Source organism: Pelmatolapia mariae, linkage group LG10_11, assembly GCF_036321145.2.
Source record: "Pelmatolapia mariae isolate MD_Pm_ZW linkage group LG10_11, Pm_UMD_F_2, whole genome shotgun sequence".
Taxonomy (NCBI): domain Eukaryota; kingdom Metazoa; phylum Chordata; class Actinopteri; order Cichliformes; family Cichlidae; genus Pelmatolapia; species Pelmatolapia mariae.
In genome coordinates this window covers 23138575-23161058 of record NC_086236.1, presented here as the reverse complement: position 1 = coordinate 23161058, position 22484 = coordinate 23138575, and the positions used below count along the sequence as shown (strand labels likewise).

General features: G+C 41.1%; 2 protein-coding genes across 9 annotated transcripts; one reads left to right on the top strand and one right to left on the bottom strand.

The window, feature by feature from the left end:
• Positions 1-368: 368 nt before the first annotated feature.
• On the top strand, positions 369-16499 carry taf1 (TAF1 RNA polymerase II, TATA box binding protein (TBP)-associated factor). Of its 7 annotated transcripts, none has more exons than XM_063485089.1 (41): positions 369-671; positions 1038-1152; positions 1290-1413; positions 1484-1600; positions 2587-2706; positions 2884-3125; positions 3223-3435; positions 3535-3777; positions 3858-4095; positions 4274-4381; positions 4462-4629; positions 4734-4861; positions 5080-5187; positions 5271-5444; positions 5550-5723; positions 5882-5986; positions 6092-6292; positions 6377-6518; positions 6883-7013; positions 7091-7171; positions 7256-7405; positions 7494-7613; positions 7777-7952; positions 8044-8273; positions 8368-8575; positions 9017-9182; positions 9363-9574; positions 9674-9782; positions 11908-12006; positions 12103-12280; positions 12382-12449; positions 12556-12678; positions 12774-12866; positions 12972-13056; positions 13147-13214; positions 14039-14155; positions 14421-14528; positions 14873-14968; positions 15066-15294; positions 15408-15579; positions 15819-16499. In XM_063485089.1, exons 2-41 carry the CDS (start codon positions 1039-1041, stop codon positions 16039-16041), a joined length of 5961 nt encoding a protein of 1986 aa, XP_063341159.1. In that variant the 5' UTR covers positions 369-671; position 1038; the 3' UTR covers positions 16042-16499. The 7 variants fall into 7 exon arrangements, with proteins under 7 accessions (XP_063341159.1, XP_063341153.1, XP_063341156.1 ...); XM_063485083.1 differs by having other exon boundaries at positions 9017-9188; XM_063485086.1 differs by having other exon boundaries at positions 2881-3125.
• A 122-nt stretch (positions 16500-16621) lies between these two features.
• On the bottom strand, positions 16622-21771 carry LOC134635665 (SLAIN motif-containing protein-like). Of its 2 annotated transcripts, none has more exons than XM_063485092.1 (7): positions 21172-21771; positions 20780-20916; positions 20544-20663; positions 19321-19410; positions 18991-19233; positions 18460-18588; positions 16622-18339 (listed from the first exon to the last, which is right to left on the bottom strand). In XM_063485092.1, the coding sequence occupies exons 1-7, from the start codon at positions 21564-21566 to the stop codon at positions 18071-18073; spliced, it is 1383 nt and encodes a 460-aa protein (XP_063341162.1). In that variant the 5' UTR covers positions 21567-21771; the 3' UTR covers positions 16622-18070. The 2 variants fall into 2 exon arrangements, with proteins under 2 accessions (XP_063341162.1, XP_063341161.1); XM_063485091.1 differs by having other exon boundaries at positions 18460-18591; positions 21172-21770.
• Positions 21772-22484: the final 713 nt, after the last annotated feature.

The following is a 22484-nucleotide window of genomic DNA, read 5'->3' as shown; positions in this document are numbered from 1 at the left end:
TTAAAGTTATTTGCGATAAATTGAGCAAATTTTGAGTTAATGTAGGAGTGATGGTTGCATTTGGCTAGTTAATTAAAATGGGCTACAACACAAAACCATAAAACTGTAGTGAATAGAGTATGAAGTATAGTCAAGACTGATTCGTTTTATTTTTATGGAATGAGTAAAAGCTTACTTTTACGGGCAAAAATTCAATATCATTAAATTTATTATAACTTAATACTCTAGCGCAAAGAAAATGACAGACGTTTGCGAATTACTAGTGAAAAATATTGTACCTTTTGTAGCGAACTCCACTAATTCCTAGGTTTCAGGGAGTACCTGAATGCGTCACATTTATTCATCCGGGTCACTGGGACTTTCCGCTAGTTTGGCTAGTTCAGTCTGCAGATCGCTGCAGTGTTTTACAGTAATACAAATAAAAACAACCCTTACCCGAATATGTATATATTGCGTTTAATGAGTTAAAGTGTTTATTGTTTGACTTCGTAAAGTTAGTCTAGGGCCAGGGTAAAATATGTTTAAGTGTACGGATTTTAGCCACCGTATTACAAGTTGTTTTGTCTAGCTAATATTAGCTAGCTTACTTAGCCTCATCTATTAGCATTCAGAAAATAAATCGAGCTGGCTAAATCAAAAGCGTACAAAATCTAAAAAGAACTCAACGAAAGGTAAGTGGCAGTTGACTGGAGTTTTATTTTACTCATGCTTTACAGTCTTAAGTTCAGGCTAGCTAACTAATATTAAGGTTAACTTTGTTTTGATTATAGCGCAGCTAACGTAAAGTTAACAGGGTTCAGGTCACAGCTCATTTCTCATTTTTTTTAAATAAATGACAAAAAAACAGATTGAATGATGTTACTCTCTAATCTTACGATGGCTATTTTATGCCACTAATAAGCAATAGTAGGGACACTGAAGTAAATATAGTACGTCTTGGCAGTAAAACGCAAAGAATTACGGAAACCAGTTTATGAAGACCGAGGAAATTAAATTAGGAGGTCCAAATGCTTGAACTTTAAATGTTGTCCTTGTAGGATGTCGGACTCGGACAGTGACGATGATCAGGATCGCCCTTTTTCTATAACTGGCTTCCTCTTTGGAAACATCAACGAAGATGGGCAGCTAGAAGATGACAGTGTTTTGGATAACGTACGTGTTTGTGATACGTTTGTCTGCAGAAACATTTAGTAGCACATTTAAGCTTGCAAACTTAAATTTTCTTCAACAGCTGTCTGCTTTTACTGTTCATTGAAATGTTTTGTTTCGGTCTTATTTCCTCATATCAGGAGTCCAAAAAGCATCTAGCTGGTTTGGGTACTCTGGGTCTGGGCTCACTTATTACAGAGATCACTGCCAATGAGGATGATGATAAGGAAGAAAACAGAGACCCTGCGAGCGTGGATGCGGAAGGTGAGGTCACATATATGAAGCAAATTAGGAGCAGTATTGTGCAAAGTTTAAAATAATTGACCTTCTCCAGGTTGGGTGAAGAGCACTGAGGATGCAGTTGATTATTCTGACATCAGTGAAGTTGCTGAGGATGAGACAAAGAAGTACCGTCAGGCCATGGGGTCTCTGCAGCCCAGCAGGAAAACAGGTGATCAGCAATGTTACAGCTCTTACAATGATTAACTGTGGAGACAATGAGGCTGGTATTGTTTGTACTTTGTCATTAGATGATCAGTTAAAACAAATCTTTTGAACATTTTATGTCAGTTGAGGATTTTATGACATTTTAAGATCCTTAAGGTGGATACAGTCTTTGAAAAAAACAATCCGGATATTAGATTTTTCTAACACTTACACAGGTAAAGGTTTGTTAACTTATGTTTGGGTTTTGTTTTTTTTTCATCATATAACATTTTTTATTATTGTTTTCACAGGACTACATAAAGTCTGTGTAATTAAGTACACCTCATGTTTCAGTAGCTTGTGGAATCACCTTTAGCAGCAGCAACTTGAGATAATTTTCTGTATGATTTTCAGTCTCTCACATCATTGTTGAGGAATTTTGGTTTAGTCTTCGTTAGCACGTTCCTTCAGTTCATTGAGGTTTGCAGACATGCTGCAGAATTTCAATTAGATTGAGGTCTGGACTTCGCAACACCCTGATTCTTTTTTTTGCAACAGTTCTGTTTTAGATTTGCTGCTGTTGTTAGGATCATTGTCCTGTTGCATGAGCCATTATTGGGCCAGCCTTTATCTCGCACACAGATGGCCTCACATTTGACTCTGGAATATTTTGCTGTACCGAAGAGATCACGGTTGACTTAATGACTGGAAGATGAGGTGTTTGTGCTAATATGTTGTGTTTGGTTTTGCCAAACATGGAACTGTGCATTATGGCCAAATATCTCCACATTTGTGTTGCACGGTCTGACCTTGGGGTGAATTTTCTGGGACATCCCCTCCTGGGTAGATCATGGCATTGTGTTAACACACAACTGAAGTCATCAGCCAGTTACCCTTTTAATTCCTATGGAAACAGTAAGGATGTACTTAGTTTTTCACATGGCTGCATAGTCCTGTGTTTTTCCTCATGACTATGTTAATAAAAAATATTTTCGAACTCTTTATTCCTAGATGATGAGGATGACTATGATGCTGATTGTGAGGATATTGACTCTAAGCTCATGCCCCCTCCACCACCACCAACTCTTCCTATATCTAAGAAAGAGGAACCCTCCACTCAGAGCACAAATGGCAAGTACATAGTTGCTTGTGATTACTTCGTAAAAGATTAATTGGGTTTGGATTAGTCTTTCTCGCAGAATGTATTAAATTAAATTGCAATACATGTTTATTTTGATCAAATAATTTTCATCACAAACTTTGATGACCTCTACTGCTCCATTGATTTATTACTGTCACCTGCAGCAGTTGGGGAAGATGGGGATGGCATCATCCTGCCTTCCATCATCGCACCATCCTCTACAGCAGATAAGATTGACTTCAGCAGCTCCTCAGACTCTGAGTCAGAAACCGACCGTCCTTGTCAGGGTTCAGGGGCCGGTGGTTCTGCGGACATTCTCACACTCCCTCTGGCTGGCATCATGCAGAAAGATGCTGCCAAAGCGTTGCCAGGTGTCACAGAGCTCTTCCCAGAGTTTAGGCCTGGAAAGGTACAGCATCTTTATTTACACATACTTAAGGTTGATTTTTATCAACATTTTAAATTGAAGGAGTGCATTAAATCCATTTTCTTGAATGTGCTGGCAGGTGCTCCGGTTCTTGCGCCTGTTTGGTCCTGGAAAGAATGTGCCATCGGTTTGGAGGAGCGCCCGCAGGAAAAAGAAGCGAAAACACAGAGACCATCAGCCTGGGACACCTCCAGAAGGAGAACCATCAGAACAAAGCCAGGAGAAGAAATCTGGATGGGTTTATGAGTACGCTCTTCCTCCTCCTCCAGAGCAGTGCCTTTCTGATGATGAGGTAAGTCTTTGCTGCATGCTTGAGTAATATCAGTTCTTAGCAGTTTTTTCTCAGTATGTCAGGTTAATCAGCACTTTACGTTCATTCTGCTTTGTCCAGATAACCATGATGGCTCCAGTAGAATCAAAGTTTTCACAAACGTCTGGTGATGGGGACAAGGAGACAGAGTCTCGGCCTAAAGTAGCAGAATGGCGATATGGTCCAGCCCAGCTCTGGTACGACATGCTAGGGGTCTCTGAGGATGGAAGCAATTTTAACTATGGGTTCAAGCTTAAGGAAATACAATCCAGTGAGCCTCAGAAGCAGGATACACCTAATGAAATTACAGAGACTTCTCAAGAGGTATGCAGATACAGACATCTCTAGCAAAAGGAGGTAAATGATACTGATCATCCTGCTAAAGTTGTGAAATATATCCATAGGTCCAGATGCAGGAGGACAATGACATTGTCGATGGTGATGATGATGATGAAGATAAAGACAGAAAAGCTTTGGAAAATGAACTCTTCCTCATGGTCACTCAGCTGCAATGGGAGGATGATATAATTTGGAACGGGGAGGACGTGAAACATAAGGGTACCAAGACTCAGCGAGCCAGTCTTGCAGGATGGCTACCCTCTAGCATGACCCGTAATGCCAATGCTTACAACGCACAGCAGGGTAAGATAGCTGGAAAAATTCAGAAGTAAATCTTTGTGGGTCTTTTTTTTTTAATGCTAGCAGAATACAGTACTGTGGTGGGCTATTGTTGTACGAACATTGATAATTGATGGTGGAGGAGTCTGGTGTAATATTAAGTGTGTTTAAAAGAAGCCCTAACATCTGTTTAATTTTAAAGGTCTGACAAGAAGTAATTCTCAACTGGTCCCACCTACACCTCCACCCATGCCCAAAGCTGCTTCGATTTCTGGTTCGAAGCGGGACAAAAACAGCCACGATAATCAAGGTCAGTTTACGCCTTTGGTCACATTTCAGTCCTTCCTGTTTCAAGATAATTTCTCACTGTTTGTTTTTGTCCCATTACAGCCTCCCAGGACGAAGACTGTCTTTGGTTCTCCATTTTTCCTATTGATAATGAAGAGTTGGTATACGGACGCTGGGAAGACAACATTATCTGGGATGACCAGGAGATGGATCACATGCTTGACCCACCTGTTCTTACACTGGATCCCAATGATGAGAATATAATTCTAGGTATAGTCAGAAATCTTTATCTGCCACTTCTTCTGTTATGTTTTCACTTGTTTTAGGCTTTTTAAAAAAAAAAAAAATCTGTGTTATGCTGCTCTCTCTTGAAGAAATTCCTGATGAAAAGGAGGAGACGACCTCCCACTCGCCATCAAAAGAGAATAAGAAGGAAACTGCAATCAAGAAGAGCCGCATCCTGCTGGGGAAAACGGGCGTGATAAAAGATGAGCCACAGCAGGTATGGGAAAGGCAATCTTGATTATTTGCTGCTGATTTGTACTGGAGATGTGGTTTGTTTGAAGAAAAAGGTGAAAGTATCTAAGAGGGAATAAAAAGGGCTACATAATAAAAGCACGACTGTAAGACGGAAATGCTCAGGAACATTTTTACACTTAAAAAATTGGAATTATAGAATAGCAGCACTTTGAGTGCTATGTATGCTTTCTCTCAACACAGAACATGTCCCAACCTGAGGTCAAAGACCCCTGGAATCTGTCCAATGATGAGTTCTACTACCCCAAACAGCAAGGCCTGAGGGGAACCTTCGGTGGCAACATCATTCAGGTAAATGGTAGTTTATAAGAGTGAATATAAAGCTTAAAAACAAATTGTGTTGTGTAATATGAAAACTTTTGTCTTGTTGACAGCACTCCATCCCAGCCCTGGAGCTGCGGCAGCCCTTCTTTCCCACTCACATGGGACCCATGAAGCTTCGCCAGTTCCATCGTCCAACTCTGAAGAAGTACTCATTTGGAGCTGTGGCTCAGCCGGGTCCACACCCTGCTCAGCCTCTGCTCAAACACATAAAGAAGAAGGCCAAGGTATGTCCTCAAGCACTATTACACTGTGAGTGTAGAGATAAATATGTAGTGTTTAAATGTTGTCATTTTAGTGTTGATGTGTACTGAACATATAATCTTTTATAGATGCGAGAACAAGAGCGGCAGGCAGCAGGAGGAGGAGACATGTTCTTCATGCGGACCCCGCAGGACTTGACAGGCAAAGACGGAGATCTGATTCTGGCTGAATACAGTGAAGAATACCCCCCTCTCATCATGCAAGTTGGCATGGCAACCAAAATCAAGAACTACTACAAAAGAGTGAGCTTGACATTGGATTTGTATTGTACTAACTTTGCACTTATGTTCTGCTCTGCTGAGAAATTTGATGTGTGATTTTTAAAACATGATGAAATTCACCAGATCATCAAATTGTCATTTCTCACTCATTATTATGATGCTGTTACTGTGCTTTTCAGAAACCTGGAAAAGATCCTGGAGCACCTGATTGCAAATATGGAGAGACTGTGTACTGTCACACATCCCCTTTCCTGGGTTCTCTGCATCCCGGACAGCTTCTCCAGGTCAGCACCGTATCAGCGAAATAACCAGATCTGTGCATATATATATATATAAAATCTCTGTTCTGTTTTCATGGCAAACTGTATGTTGGTGTGCCTTTTCCTCAGGCTTTCGAGAACAACCTTTTCCGTGCTCCAATCTACCTTCACAAGATGCCCGAGACTGATTTCTTGGTTATACGAACACGACACGGCTACTACATTAGAGAGATTGTGGACATTTTTGTAGTTGGTCAGGAGTGCCCATTGTTTGAAGTTCCAGGGCCGAACTCCAAACGAGCCAATACTCACATCAGAGACTTCCTTCAGGTATTTTTATTTATATATTTCTTTTTTATTTAGAGCTCGGCTGTTGTCTGCACATAGCTGACCTATCACTTCTGTGTTCTGCAGGTGTTCATTTATCGCTTGTTCTGGAAGAGTAAGGACCGGCCGCGGAGAATCCGCATGGAGGATATAAAAAAAGCTTTCCCCTCACACTCAGAAAGCAGCATCAGGAAGCGACTTAAACTGTGTGCTGACTTCAAACGTACAGGTAGACTTCACACGTTTGACTGTGTTGATTGTTTAGTGATGATCATCATGGATTAGACTAACTTGTGTTGAGTCGGGGAAATATTTGGGGCATAAAAAGATTCTGTGCCCTGAAATGACAGAGAGGATTCTGAGCATTGAAGGAGCTTTTTATGCCTATTATGGATTTTACCCCAGAAGTGTGATGTAGTGTAAGGACGGAATAAGGAGACAGGGTATGACTGTGTGGTATAACCGCAGCATATTTTCTACAGTGTGACAATAATGGGAATAAAGCAATGATTTTAATTATTGTTGCTTACCACACTGCACTCTATGATTAAGCAGATGGGTATAAATGATTTGTGTGCTTGTCCTCATGCCAGGAATGGACTCAAACTGGTGGGTGCTGAAGCCTGATTTCAGACTGCCAACAGAAGAAGAGATCAGGGCCATGGTTTCTCCGGAGCAGTGTTGCGCTTATTACAGCATGCTGGTAGCAGAGCAAAGGCTGAAGGTAACAGCTATTACCTACACGTATCTTCATTTGTATTTATTTAGTGTCTGTTTCATCAAGTTTTTTCACCCCTTAAGGATGCCGGATATGGTGAGAAATCCTTCTTTGCTCCAGAGGAAGAGAATGAAGAGGATTTTCAAATGAAGATTGATGATGAGGTATCAACCAAAACTCTTCCTCACAATAAAGTTAACTAATACAGACTTGAGATGACTCCATGCTGATTCTGTGTCACCCTCCAGGTGCGAACAGCTCCTTGGAACACAACCAGAGCCTTCATTTCTGCCATGAAGGGAAAGTGCCTGTTAGAGGTTACAGGTGTGGCTGATCCTACAGGGTGTGGAGAAGGTTTCTCCTATGTGAAAGTGCCCAACAAGCCCACTCAACAGAAGGTCTGAGTGTCTGACGTTAAATTCTGCCGCCTCAGCGTTACTTATATGACATGTAATGCTGACAAGTTTGTTTCTGGTGATTTTGCAGGATGACAAAGAGCCACAACCAGTGAAGAAGACAGTCACAGGGACAGATGCTGATCTGAGGAGGCTCTCACTGAAGAATGCCAAGCAGCTGCTGCGCAAGTTTGGTGTGCCAGAGGAGGAGGTGAGACCAGGGTGATGTTCAAGCACTTTAAAGAGATGCGAGACAATGTCAAACTTTCCCCTGATTAGGTTTGATCTGAACAACCAATAGAAACACAGAAAAGGCTTTAGTTTTAAGATGATTTTTAAAGGTTCTAAAGTGATCCTGTTTTTGTCTGTGTCAGATCAAGAAACTGTCACGTTGGGAAGTTATTGACGTGGTCAGGACCATGTCCACAGAGCAGGCACGCTCAGGCGAGGGACCCATGAGTAAGTTTGCCAGAGGCTCTCGTTTTTCTGTTGCTGAACACCAGGAGCGTTACAAGGAAGAGTGCCAAAGGATCTTTGACTTGCAGAACAAGTGAGTTTGCAGTACAGCATTATGAGTGTTTTATTCAGGATCCTGCCTCTGCACACTTTAACTTCTGTATCTTATTGCACCCCCACCTCAGAGTGTTGGAGTCTACAGAGGTGCTCTCAACAGACACAGACAGCAGTTCAGCAGAGGATAGTGACTTTGAGGAGATGGGTAAGAACATTGAGAACATGCTGCAGAACAAGAAGACCAGCACCCAACTTTCCCGTGAGAGGGAAGAGCAGGAGAGGAAGGAGCTGCAGAGGATGCTGATGGGTGAAGAGAGTGATCGTGACAAGGGGCGCAAGGAGCGGCGCAAAGGCATATGTAAGTGTCCTTTTGTGATATTAAACACAGTCTTAATGTTAAGGACAAAAAAATGAGTATATAACTGTGAACTTTACTTCTCTTCACTCTATAGCCAGTTCCTTGTCCACCAGCTCCCACAAAGATGATGACACATCCTCCGTCACCAGCCTGAACTCCTCGGCCACGGGACGCCGACTCAAGATCTATCGCACCTTCAGAGATGAAGACGGCAAAGAGTATGTCCGCTGTGAAACTGTGCGTAAAGCTGCAGTCATCGACGCCTACACCAGGATCAGAACCACCAAGGATGATGAATTCATGTGAGTGTGACTGTAATTAAAGTCAGTTTAATTAAAAAATAATTATTTGGTTCTTGGAAGTATCCCAGCGGACTGGTTCTGTATTTATTGGTGCTATTATGTAACAGTTAAAATAAAGTAATTTTGACCCAGCAAAGTCTATGTTTATAGAGCTGTGGTTAACGCACAGAAACCAGTGATACCAGTGATTATGACTCACGACTTTTCCGCGACTTTGTTTAAAATTCAAATTAGTTTTAATATTTTTTGATACATCTGTTAAATATGCAGAAACCTTTTCTTGTTGGTGTTGTATGGTGTAACCAGAGGATTAATCTAATTCATGGGTATGGATTAAATTACTAAGAAGGAAAAAAATGGACTGTCACTTAACTCAGACATCTTTTTGTAAACCTGTGAATGTGAAAGGTCCTTGTTTTTCTTTTTTAAATCTTTTTACAGACGAAAGTTTGCCCTCTTTGATGAGCAGCACAGAGAAGAGATGCGGAAGGAACGCCGGCGTATTCAGGAGCAGCTGAGGAGGCTGAAGAGAAACCAAGAGAAGGATAAGATCAAGGGGCCTCCAGAGAAGAAGACCAAGAAGGTCAAAGAGAGACCAGACCTCAAGGTAAAAGTAAGCTTGCCGATTCAGTACTATATGCCTTTCTTTCACTTTTTCCTCACAAGCTTCATGGTAATGCACAAAATTCAAAACCTACAGCCAGTTTGCCTTGAACAGTTCTTCTTCTTATAATATAGCCCTGGTAGATTATCCTCGTGTTCCTTAATGTTTTCCTCTTTTCCCTAGCTAAAGTGCGGTGCATGTGGCGCCATTGGACACATGAGAACAAACAAGTTCTGCCCACTTTACTATCAAACCAATGCCCCACCCTCCAACCCAGTCGCCATGACAGAGGAGCAGGAGGAGGAGCTGGAAAAGACAGTCATCCACAATGACAATGAGGAACTGATTAAGGTGGAGGGCACCAAGATTGTGCTGGGCAAACAGCTCATTGAAAGGTATAAAAAAATTAGATTTAAATTTCCCATGTTTTGCAAACTATGTTTTATTCATTTGCTACATTTACAATAAATGGATCTGTGTCTAATTTGTTACAGCGCTGATGAGGTGCGCAGAAAGTCTTTGGTGCTCAAGTTCCCCAAACAACAGCTACCTGCAAAGAAGAAGAGACGTGTAGGCAGTGCAGTCCATTGTGACTATCTCAATGTAAGCATCCTTATACAGATTGTTGCCATACAACATTATGATGATGATGATAAAAACTTTATTTGTAAAGTTTTTAAAGCACACTGTATTTCATGGATAAAACCACATTAAAGATAAGTGGACATGTCACAACATACAAACACACCACATAGGTCTTATATATTTATTCCTACATTACACACATCCATAAACACATTATATGTGAACACGAGCCCAAAATAATGTATGAAAGACTAGGGAGAAGCTAACCTATAGATCTGAGTTTTCAGCTACCACTAATTAGCTGACCCGAAAGGCTTACAGCAGCGTGCCCTGCAAACTCATTCTTTTCTATGGTTTGCGCCACTCAATAAAAATTTTGTGCGCCAACTGGGGAGCATAGAAATTCAAGCAGGGTGCACCGGCCAGAGCAACAGAAATTTTGGGCCATTTGCTCGACCTAGTGGTTAACACAGTGTATGCCACTTTCTGTGTGTGTGCTATTTCCTTTGTGAAAGGGTCTTGGGGAATGCTGTTGTAAAGTTTAGGAGCTACAGGTTGAAAAGAGTGGTTTCCACTGGATTTAAAATAAGAGTGTGGAACACTTGAACAGATGATCAGAGAGGCTGGCTGCTGTTACAAGGACTCAGCAGGTCTTCTTTGTAGGACAGGGGTGTCAAACATAAGGCTCGGGGCCAGAATTAGCCCGGCAAAGACTTCAATCCAGCCAACTGGACGACGCTGGTAAATGTGAAGGATGCATAGATTTTGAGCTTTTATCTATTATTTAATAAGTTTTAGAGCCTTTCTTTTGATAAAGAAGCCCCCTCAATTGCCATTCGTACTAGACCAAAGTAATAGATAAACAATTAAATGACAGAAAATTCCTGTTTTTTCACCATCTGCTATATAATTTATTCATTTTATTTTTTTTAACAGTGGGCTCACAGAAAAACAATACATTATCTTTGAATTAACAAAGTCTTTTTATTTTATAATTACAGGACAGTCTGGGTAATGAACTACAAAAACATTTCTGTAATATTACACATTTATTAGGGGTGCAACGATACTCGTATCGGTATTGAACCGTTCGATACAGTGCTTTCGGTTCGGTACGCAAGCTCGTTGCAACATGGCAACTGCCTCAACGCTAGCCGAAATTGAACCTCCCCCACCCTCATTCAGATCTGGTGTTTGGAACTATTTTGGTTTTAATGTGAAGTATGACCCTGATGGTAAGCGCGTCATGGACAAAAGTAAAACAGTATGTCGGATGTGCCACGCAATGCTCAATTGCATTGGTGGGAACTACTGCGTTAGTGCAGTTTGCTCGTTAACATGTTGACACCTTCCAGCCCCACACACGGAGCGGTCCGCGGTAACTCGTTAATGGAGATTTGCTGCGTTATGGCGTTAATGTCATTTTAACAAGATTAACGCTGACAGCACTAGTGGGAACACAATGAATATGACTGCACATTTACGCCGACATCCTAGTGCAAAGACAAGTGGAAGCAGACAAAAACAACAAGCACGCATGCTACAAACTTTACCTGAGTCATTTAGACAGCCGTTAGCACATGATTCTCCTTATGGGGACCTGATATGTTTAATATGCTGCTGAGAATATAGCCCAGAAGAAGGCTATAGTATAGCTTTTATTTTGGAAAGAGCCATTTCTCTGTAATAAACTCTCTTTTCCAAAGATGAGTGATTTCTTGATCAGATAGATTTATTTTTTTTAATTATTTTGTTGTTTCAGCAACATTACATTTAAAAACTGTACTTTTGAGTTAAAATATATATAATTATAATTTTAATAAATGACAAATTAAAAAGGCATGAACATTTTTTTTTGTATCGAAAAAATATCGAACCGTGACACCAAAGTATCGAACCGAACCGAACCGTGAATTTTGTGTATCGTTGCACCCCTAACATTTATAGTATGTAAATTTTCACTGGTCCAGCCCGCTTAAGATCAAAGTAGTCTGTATTGGCCCACAATGTAAAATGAGTTTGACATCACTGTTTAAGGGTGTTATAAGTTAATAAAATTGTAAAATGATCTGAATTTCACTGGATTATAAGGTGAGGGTCACTTTAATAGATGATTTAAGTCTTTCTCTTTTTTTTCTTTCAGAAACCACACAAAGCCATCCACCGCAGGCGCACAGACCCCATGGTGACCTTGTCCTCTGTGCTAGAAAGCATCATCAATGACATGCGGGATCACCCCAATGTAAGAGGCGTCTACAACACGTTCACTGTACCTTAAAAATCTGTTCTTTGTTCCTATCCAGCTTCACCTTTATTACATCTACCTCTTAATTTGTAGACATACCCGTTCCACACGCCAGTCAATGCCAAAGTTGTGAAGGACTACTATAAGATCATCACGCGGCCCATGGACCTGCAGACACTAAGGGAGAATGTGCGCAAGCGGATGTACCCGTCGAGGGAGGAGTTCCGTGAAGCAGTGGAGCTTATTGTCAAAAACAGTGCCACCTACAATGGTAGAGTTACAGGAACACGCTTAACAGACTCAGCGTGGTTTCAGTGAGATTTCAAACCTTCATCAGTTTCTTGAGATGGCTTTCTGTTTTTGTCTCACCAGGGGCAAAACATCCAATAACACAAGTTGCACAGTCCATGCTGGATCTGTGTGATGCTAAACTGAAAGAGGTGAGTGGATATAAACATGATTTGGTCTTATTCTCTCTCCCCCCCCCCCCTTTTTTTTTTTTTTATTAGTTTCCTCATCAACTGTCAAATCTGTGTGTGTTTGCAGAAGGAGGACAGGCTGGTGAGGCTTGAGAAAGCCATCAACCCTCTGCTAGATGATGATGATCAGGTGGCCTTCTCCTTCATCTTGGACAACATTGTAACCCAGAAAATGATGGTGGTTCCTGATGTAAGTCACCTCCTTCAGTCGGTTTGAGAACGGTGATCAGTATAGAATCGGATAATAATCTAAGGCTCGTTCTTCCACTCTTCTCCACTTTGTAGTCGTGGCCGTTTCACCATCCCGTCAACAAAAAGTTTGTGCCGGATTATTATAAAGTTATTGTGAACCCCATGGATCTGGAGAGTATCCGCAAGGTGAGAGGCTCACAGGATGTCAGACTTACAGCACCTAGAATCATTTAATTTTGGCAGCAGCATGAAGAAACACCCTGTTTGTGTGTCTGTATTTAATTTCGACAGAACATCTCCAAACATAAATATCAGAACCGAGAGACGTTCCTTTCAGATGTCAGTCTCATCCACACCAACAGCATCAAGTATAACGGTAAATGCTTTTATGGATAATGTTACCTCAGCATTTAATCTCTCTTAAAAGAGGTTTGACTAACTTGACTATCTTGTGTGTCTTTGACAGGTTCAGACAGTCCTTACACCAAGACAGCTCTCGAGATTGTTAATGTGTGCAAGCAGACTTTGGCAGAGGTGTGTAGAAGATTCTTAGGGTGTTTTCACACCTGTAGTTTGTTTATACTGGACTGAATCAGTTGATGAGTTTGTCAATTTGTAGATGTTCACACTGAGAAAATTTCAGATGAACTCCAAGCAAACTAAAATGTGTCACTACAATCCACATGACAATTTTCAGTCTGCTTTATGGCCAAATGTGTCTGGGCCGGGAGCACGTTTATCCAGGTGCTGTGTCATTTCGCAGCTAGTTGCTAGGCCATACAGACTTTCACACATCTATAGTAGCCGTATCCCAGAATACAAAGCATACATGGCTACAGGAAGTGGTTTTTTTAGCTCAACTTTTGCAATGTGCACCTTGTAATTGGGTCAGATTGAGGTTGCCAAACAAGCTGCTCTGGAGTTCATTTGGAACTCAGTTTTTTTGTTTGTTTTTTTGGGGTTTGGTTGTTTTGGTCCACACCCGAGTGCAATTACTGTGTTCACATCTGCACAATCAAACTGCACCAAAGTGGAAAACAAACCAGTTTAATTTAAACTAGCTAAACACTACAGGTGTGAAAACACCCTTACTTTGCCCTTTTGAAGTTAAATAAGGCTGAGTTTGATTGAGCAGTTTCGAAGCAAAGTTAGGAGCAAATCAAAGGCAGTTTGACTCGTAGTTTTAAAAATGTTGTATTGACACAGAGTGGAAATGTGAAACCCAGGTGTAAAATCAGACTGTGAAATATTTGGAATAATTACAGAATTGTGTTGCTTGTAATGTATTTTTAACACATCTAAACAAGAAAAAAAAAACCAACCGCTTTAGAAATAGTCACCATTTATTGTGTTTGCAGTATGATGAGCACTTGACTCAATTGGAGAAAGACATCTCTACTGCTAAAGAGGCAGCTCTATATGCAGCAGACCTAGAGAGTCTGGAGCCAATGACGCCTGGGCCATACACACCTCAGGTAAGACAGCATCCAGGGCCTAGTTCCTTTAGGCCAAACCAAGTACTCTAAACTTTTGTGCGTGCAGTAGCTCCCTTGCCACTCCTTGTATTGCTTTTCCTTCACTTGTTCTGTGCACTAACTCTCCTTTCCAGACTTTCACATTTCACTTGTACAATCTAGTTTCTTTACCGTAGTGTCTTCTTTTTCCCAACCTGTTCTTCTCCTTCGTTCTTGCCCTCTTTGCCGTGTCTCTTTGTCCGTGTCTCTGTGCGGTGTTGGCCAGCCTGCTGATTTGTTTGACAGCGGGGCTTCGGGGAGTCTGCCCAGAGAGCCCAGCAGCCTTTTCTCTGAGGGACCTCTAGTGGGTGCTCCAGAGAAGAGAGGGGGGCAGGTATGGAGAGACAGAAATAAGTCTTGCAGCCACATGCCCACCCCTCTTGTATCTATCCTCAAAGCATCCCGCTTCAGTAGGCATTTCTGTTGTACCACCTTCCACACAGGTGACAGTTTTTTTTCACCCTTGATTTGTTACCTGTCTGTGTAGCTGTTTTTACTCAAGTACTGCAGACCTGAACACTGATGTCTGATTGAGGCAAAGGGGCAAATTCATACTGCACTTTGACCTGATTCTGCAGACACTGTCCAGAGATCACATGAGAAACTGTCAACAGTAAACAGTGACAGGCCATCTTTTAGGTAAGTTTGTTTCCTGACCCTTTTCATTCTACTTCTCAGGGACGGCACAGCAGAAGACCAGGGGAAGAAGAGTCTGATGTGGATATTGAAGGCTTTGATGAGGATGACGATGGCAAACCCAAGACTCCTGCTCCTGTAAGAAATAGAGATTTACTGATACTGAGCACATACACACAGATGTAAACTGCCTCAGTTCTTATTTACCTCATGTTTTTGTGACCTGTGTCTGAAGGCAGAGGATGCAGAAGGAGATCAGGAGTACGAGGACGATGATGAGGAGTTGTTGCTACCTCCTCGCAGGCGGGTGCATGACCAGGATGACGAGGAGGAAGAGGAGGAGGAAGAGGAGGGCGACGGAAGATCTAATCGCCCAGCTCAAGCTAGCGTGCTCTATCAGGATCTACTCATGTCGGACGTAGAGGATGATGCCAGCGAAGAGGAGGGTGACAACCCGTTCTCTTGTAGGTTCACAATTATTCTCCAACGTTCAGAATCTATAAATAGCAAAATCTGGTGGACACAGAAAATCTTTTCTCTTGTAAAATGTCCTTATGAAATGCGTCTCACCCTCCAGCCATACAACTATCGGAGAGCGGCAGTGACTCAGACAGAGAGGTTGATGTGCGACCTGCGCCTCCACGGAGAACTCAGGAGACGGCCCGCATGGGTATGGAGCAGGACGAAAGTATGATGTCATACGAAGGGGATGGGCCTGATGGGCCACACATGGAAGACAGCAATGTCAGGTACAGCAGACCAACTGACCACAGTGAAAGCATAAGAATGTAAATGATGGCAGTCTCCTTATCACAAAAGTGCATCTGGAAATGAGGATTTTAATGATGGGAAAAATTACATTTAAAGCTTAATTTTCATTGTCGCCATGAATTATTTAAATAGTTTTATCATATGCATATCTGTACCACTGAATCATTCCATGTCCTGATGTTATTTTAAAAATGTTTTTCCTTGGTTTTCATCTCAGTTACGGCAGCTACGAGGAGACGGAGAGTCAGAGTCAGATGCAGCCATCTAGTTTGGGAAATGGAGAAGAATACGGCATCAGCGAGGAGGAGGAGGAAGATGAAGAAGACGAGGCACGGAGGAGAGGCCCAGCTGTGCTCTCTCAGGTCCAGCTCAGCGAAGATGAAGAGAGCGAAGAGTTCAGATCTATTGGGGGCGACAGCGACATGGACTCTGACAATTAGCTTCTTTTGAATTCTTCTTTTGCTTTTTTTGCTCCAGAATCACGAAAACTGAAACTGTTTTGAGGAAAAGAGATCTTAGGTAAATATGTACAGTGTTATTTTGTAAATGACCGTGTTATACCAATTGTAGAAAAAAAACTGCACCTTGTAAATTTCAGTTTGTCTTTTTATATATGGATGTTTCTTTGTTTTATCCCGTTTTGCTTCAGTTAAATGTTATGGAAGCTTTTCCATCACTCAAAAAAAACAAACATTTTTTGCCACCTGTCAGTCAAAATTTAGAGTTACTTTAGAGAGTTGAGTTAATCAGTGGTTTGAGTTAATATGTGATAATAATCCTGCATTTTGAGGTCAACCAAAAAATTTTGCCAAGCAAAAAGTGTTTGGGGTTTCTTTCAGGTGGTGGGGACGAGCTTCCACAAAATCCCAAATTCACAATAAAGGGGAAAAAAAATGAAGACACACAATTTTCTTTTTTTTTCTAATACAAAATAAGCTGCAGCTCCTCTTTCTCAGTTTTGCTTATTGAATGAACATAATTCCAGTAAGAAGTGATTGAGAGGGATTCAGATCCATGCAGTTCAACTTCCCTTTTGATATGTTAATATTTAACTTGTGTTAATATTTGTCCAATCCCTCTAGTCATTTATCATCAAACATAAAGTACAAGTGATGGAAAGTAATCATTGAGGTGGAATATGACAGGACTTTAATCACTGTGGTTACAGTTGGAAAATTTTTGTAGATACTTTGACACACCAACAAAAAACAGTTATAAATAAAACAAGCGCAAGCTGATCAAATTATGACACTTCTGTATGCATTTCATTTTCTCAACTATGTGGTGTTCTTATAGTGCCTGACATTTAGTGACACACTGGAGCTGCTGTTAAATGAATTCATGAACAAGGTCATAAACACAGTGAACAGCAGAGGGTACTCCAGCACACACTGTCAGGTTTCACTGTGCATTATCTCAGCTACTATAACGCGCTGTCATTTATTTACTATTACCATGATAAGCATCTGCACAGTGGCTTTTGTCTCCTATTTTAATTGAAAATGAGACATTATTAATAAAAAGAAAGGTCAATGTAAAGACCACTGGGCCCGAGCTGACATCTAGGAACATAAAATGGAGAAATACACCATCCCCTACAAGTAAGTAATAACTCAAAGATAATTCCATGCCAAGTGCACAAGCTGATGTTTGGGTAAGGATTCAGGTTACTCTGAAAAATCTTGGAGAAATATGTCAATTGGGTTAAAATAAATGATGCTCAGCGATACAAAAGCATTAGCAAACAAAGGTGGCCTCTGAAGTAGTGAACAACAATGAAAAGCTTCTGGGAAGAAGCAACCCACATCTCTGTTTCCTGGAAACGCAACGCAGTGTCTTTCGCTTTGTTTGTGATATCAGATTGTTTAACAACTCCAACTACTACGTAAAGGATGGCCGTTTAGTGTTTCGTACTTGACGATGACAAACAGCACACTTCCTGTTGCAACAGCTCTGCAGAGAGCTGCTCATTCAGCTCATCGACCACACTGATGTCTATATTCATACTTGTAATCTATGTATGGAACGTAGTTTGTGCACATGAGCTGTAGCATGCTTGCAAAGCCACTGATAATACAACCTACTGGCTCTACTTTCAGTATTTCTAAGATGTCTCATATGGGTGAATTTATCAGCATATCAGTGCTCCTTACTTTTCTACATTCCTGTGACTTTAACACAAAATTTCTACAATAATCCACATGATTTAGAGCACTCTGGTTGTGACTGCCTGCCTCTTACCAAGAATCTCTTACTGAGAAAGATGAACCAGATCCTTGCACATGTAACTGAAACAGCATATTTTTGCCCTGAGCAGCATACCACAAAGGCTTCTAATATAGGCCCAAATTCTTTCACAATCTAAATGTATTCATGAGATTGCAGAGGCTTATCAACCACAGAAGTAAATAATTACATTGCATCACATAATTATTATTTTATCCCAGGTTAACCCACAGGGTAAATCTTTTATCTCTGAACAGGCAAATTTCTGCCCCAAGCTACAGTGGTTAGCCTCTCAGGTGAGGTAAAAACACGTCTGTGGACAGACAAGCATCCTTTAGCAGACTGAGGAATCCGGCAGGGGCTGAGAGAGTGAGACCTGTTCATCTTCTTCACAGCCGCTGTCCGGACTGATGAGCTTTTCATCGACTGCAACAAGCTGCCAGAGTTCAATGAAGCTGGGGAAAATGATGGCAACCAGCAACTTAAGCCCTCCCCCCTGGCAGATGACAGATCTGGGAAAGAATGAATTAAAAAATAAGAAAATGGCTCACATGTAGTCATAAAGATTGCAGAGTTTCATATTTTGCACATATTTTCTGGTTAAGAAACAAAAACAAATAACTGATCTAAACCTGATGGAAGGTAAGCTGTTTGGTCAGCAGGTTGGCAGTCATCGATGTCTAAACTTCGGCTGTTCCTAACAGCCTGGAGGGAGCGGAGGCTGGTACGCAGGGGCGACCTCGTCCTGCCTGGTGATGCTGCTGCTGTAAAAAACACACTGAGCTCACACTGAGGTAGTATAACCTCTAGCATCTGCTCATGTTTTGGAGCTATTTTACAAAAAAAGTTTCTCAAATGAAATATGGAAAATGCACGACATGTACCATAAGAGAAAATCAAAAATAGGAGTGCTGCCTTGTCTTTTACTCCTTCTTGTTATTTATTTTATATCTTGTTTGTACCTCACTGTCAACCTATGAAAAGCTGTTTGATGAACAGAAAGCTCTCAGCTTCAAAAACTGTTGAGACCATGTCACAAAGAAATAAAAAGAAAGAAGATCCTATCAGTCGTCTACAGTGAGTAAATCTCACTGTAATCCTTTCATAGCACAAGAAAATCAATCACTTACACTGACAGTATAAACATGCCTGACTTTGTGTACCTTGGTTCTGGGCGCGTTTAAGCAGCTTGAATTGGGTGACTTGTTGATGAAGTCTGGATGGTCTGGGACTGTGGCAGCACTCCTTAACTGCTGATATGGAAGAGGTTTCGGATTTATTTCCTGGAGTTGAGTAAGCAGTGTTTTCATCAGTGGTGTTAAAAGAGGGTGGAAGCATCAATGGAGGCTCAGGGTTTCTCCTCTGTGAAGCAGTGGAAGGCATGGAGACAAAGTCCTGCCTCAAACCTGAAAAATATGGACAAGTTATTGACTCTCAATCAAACCTTTAAGTAGCATGCTATATCACTACAAATATTTTTTTTCTATACTCACTGGCTTCCTGCAGTTGAGCCATGATGCGGACATCTTGTAGCCTGTAGCTCTTTGTTACAACATCCAGGGAGATGCTTGGCTCACTGTGACCTGTGATTAATAAATTCATAAATTCAAGACATGCACTTCAGTCTCTCAGTATTTAGGAGGAATACCTTTTTTTTTGTTGTTGTTGTTTCTACTTTTATGTGTGCACAAAATCCTCAGGAAATCAGGAAGCAACAATGTGGCTGTAATTACTGTACGTCATATATTGCATATGCTGCTGAATGTTTGCAGCTTGTCAAGTATACCCGAGTCACACTTGAGGAAGTTGTGCCTTGTCTTATCTCAATTATAACAACCACACCCCCAAAAGATACCCAAACAACCAAAATGAGATGAGGAATAGATAGAAAATGACCATAAAGTCTTACAGAGCAATACCAAAGCATAGACCCAATATGCAATGCAAACAAACCACAAATTATATATGTATGCTGTCTATTTGCTTTATGTCTTTGTGTCTTAATCCTCTGACAGATTTTTAAGCTTCATCATTTTTTTTCCCACCAGCATATTCATCGCTTTAAGTCAGTTATCTCTGAGCTGACATAAACACACATCTGCATGTGAATATCAAGAATCTGCAGCAGGGAAGGGGACAATATTTTTTCAACTGGAAGCTTTCCACTTTCTGTTTGTAGTTCATTCGTATTCCGAGCCCTACTGACCAATCACATTTGAGTAGGTAAGGCTACAAGTCAACAGTCACCGTGGAGACCAAAAGAGGGATCACATTTCAACAAAATGCAATCTTTTGAACAATCTGCAACTAACTGCACATTTATCATTTGATGACAAGCTCTTTTGTTTAATGGCTTTATTTTTGTTTTAAAATCTATCTTCACTGATGACCAGGACAGAAAAAAAAAATCCACAGTTGTCCCAAGAAGGTAAGTTGGCAGACTAGTTGATGGGTTACTAGGTTGTGTTTGCGCTTTTTTGTGCATGACCTGACACTGACACAACACAAGGCTGCACATGAAACAGATAGTTAGTTAACGAACTAACACAACTGACATAAATTAAAGCTAACTTTATCCAAAGCTTATAAAAAAACTACATCATGTGTAGCTGTGCTGGAGTGTAAAGGTCATCTGTGTGTGTAGAAAAGAATGTAAGATAATGACTCAGGTTTCATGGTTGAAGTTCAGAGTATGACTTTTTTAAAAAGATATTACCTGAACTGTCAGGTGTATTTGCTGCTGCGCTGGCAGAAGTTTTATTCACAGAGGAGCCCACAGGGACACTGGCAGCATGATAGGAAACTGCAGGACGTTTGTGGAGCTCACGTCTTGATCCTGACAACACAAAAAGTGGGAGAGAAAAAACTTAATGCCATTAAAGGAATCCTCTTTTATATCAAGGATATTTGTAAGATAACGAGTGGGTGAGTGAGTCTGTGGCGCTTGCTTGCCTTGATCCAGCATTTTTGTCAGTACACGGCATGCAGCTTCCATCTCAGGGCTGGGATTATCAAGGACATGTCGACACCATTTAAAAGCAGATTCCTTTTTCTCTACAAACGAATGCTTCCTTGGAGACTCGTACAGCCTGTGAGGAATAAGACGTTACGACTATGTAAAGAAGAGATCTGTTCAGAAGAGCTTTTAATACTAAAGAGTGCTCAGATTGAACTGTCCTGAAAAGCAGCCACCTCAAAGTCTTTAACGTCTCTTTAGAAGTGCACAAATTCAGGTTCATGTCTCTGTCATAACTCAGACTAGAAACAGGCTAGATAAAATGAAATATTTCTACATCACAAGCTGCACTGTCAGAGAATATCACTGTACATCTGACGGCATTTACCAGCTCTCCTCATCCTGCTCTTCATCCGCTATGTCAAGGATTTCCACCAGGTCCAAAGCAGTCTCTTCTTCCTGCAACTCTTCACTGTCCCAAGAGTGTTTTTCACAGCTATAATTGTGCAACATCCTGCTGGTGGCACAGTAAGGCAAGGGTGGATTGCACCCAGATTTCAAACTGTCCAGTCTTATTCTAGCATCCATAGCAAAAGACCCACTGCTACAGCTTTTCATTCTTGCCGGTTCAATATCGGCCCAGATGTTGCAGTATGCATCTGATTTGCCCTGCGGCCACATACAGCTGCTTTTCAAATCACTAAAGAGAAAGTGGTGGTTCACACTTGTAGGTGGTAAATAGTATTGGCTCCAATCGCTCATCGTATGGTCCTGGAGTTCCATTTTCTGGGTGAAATCTTCAAATCTGCGTCTTTGAGCTCTCGTCCACTTAAATCTTACTCCTCCGTAATGAGGGTAGCTTCCAAACCGGGCTCTCACAACACCAGGCTAAAGGTTGGTTTAAACACAACTTTTTAAAATTTGTTCTACACATACAGCAACTGTAGCTTGACTTTACCTTCTGCTGACCCAGATTTATTGAGTGGAGCTGTTAAGTATAGACACGCAACAGATTGGATGGATTTAGGAAAGCATCACGAGCTTATGTGGATTAGAATCCACGAGTTGGCATTCAGGATCACACCATCAAGACTTACATGTGCGGGTAAAAAGATGCTGTAACTATTTCTGTGATTTCTCAGATGAGCGCAACACTACTTCACAGGAAAGATGTCCCCTCCGTGTGGTCATTACAGCTGTATATACTGTGCTGTTGCTACTGCTGAATGTTTGCAATTAACAGCTGATCAAATGTACCTGAGTCACGGTAGAGGAAGTTGTGGTGAAAAGGATGGTCAGATGCTCTCTTTTGTGCAGACAGATTAATAAGAAGGTTTGGGGTTTCCCTTACAACCATGTGAAGATCAATAACTCTCACTTACACTTGTGCATTTTTTATGCAGTATGTTTGCAGGAGGCTAAGCCTTTTAGGAACATAAACCAACATCTAACTTTTTTTTAAAAGAAGCAATAATGCAAATTTAGTAGCTCCACAACATCTGCCCTATAATAAATTTAACTAATGATGCTAGTATTTAAATAAAAAAAGACAAGAAAACAAAAAAATTATAAACCTGATTAAAGTGGAAAATCATATTGAGTCCATTCCAAATTTATTTTTTAGAGTATCTTCAGTATACAGTCAGTCACATACAGAAGGGTTGGGGGGGTTCAAATTCTCTTATCATTGTTCGGTGTGAT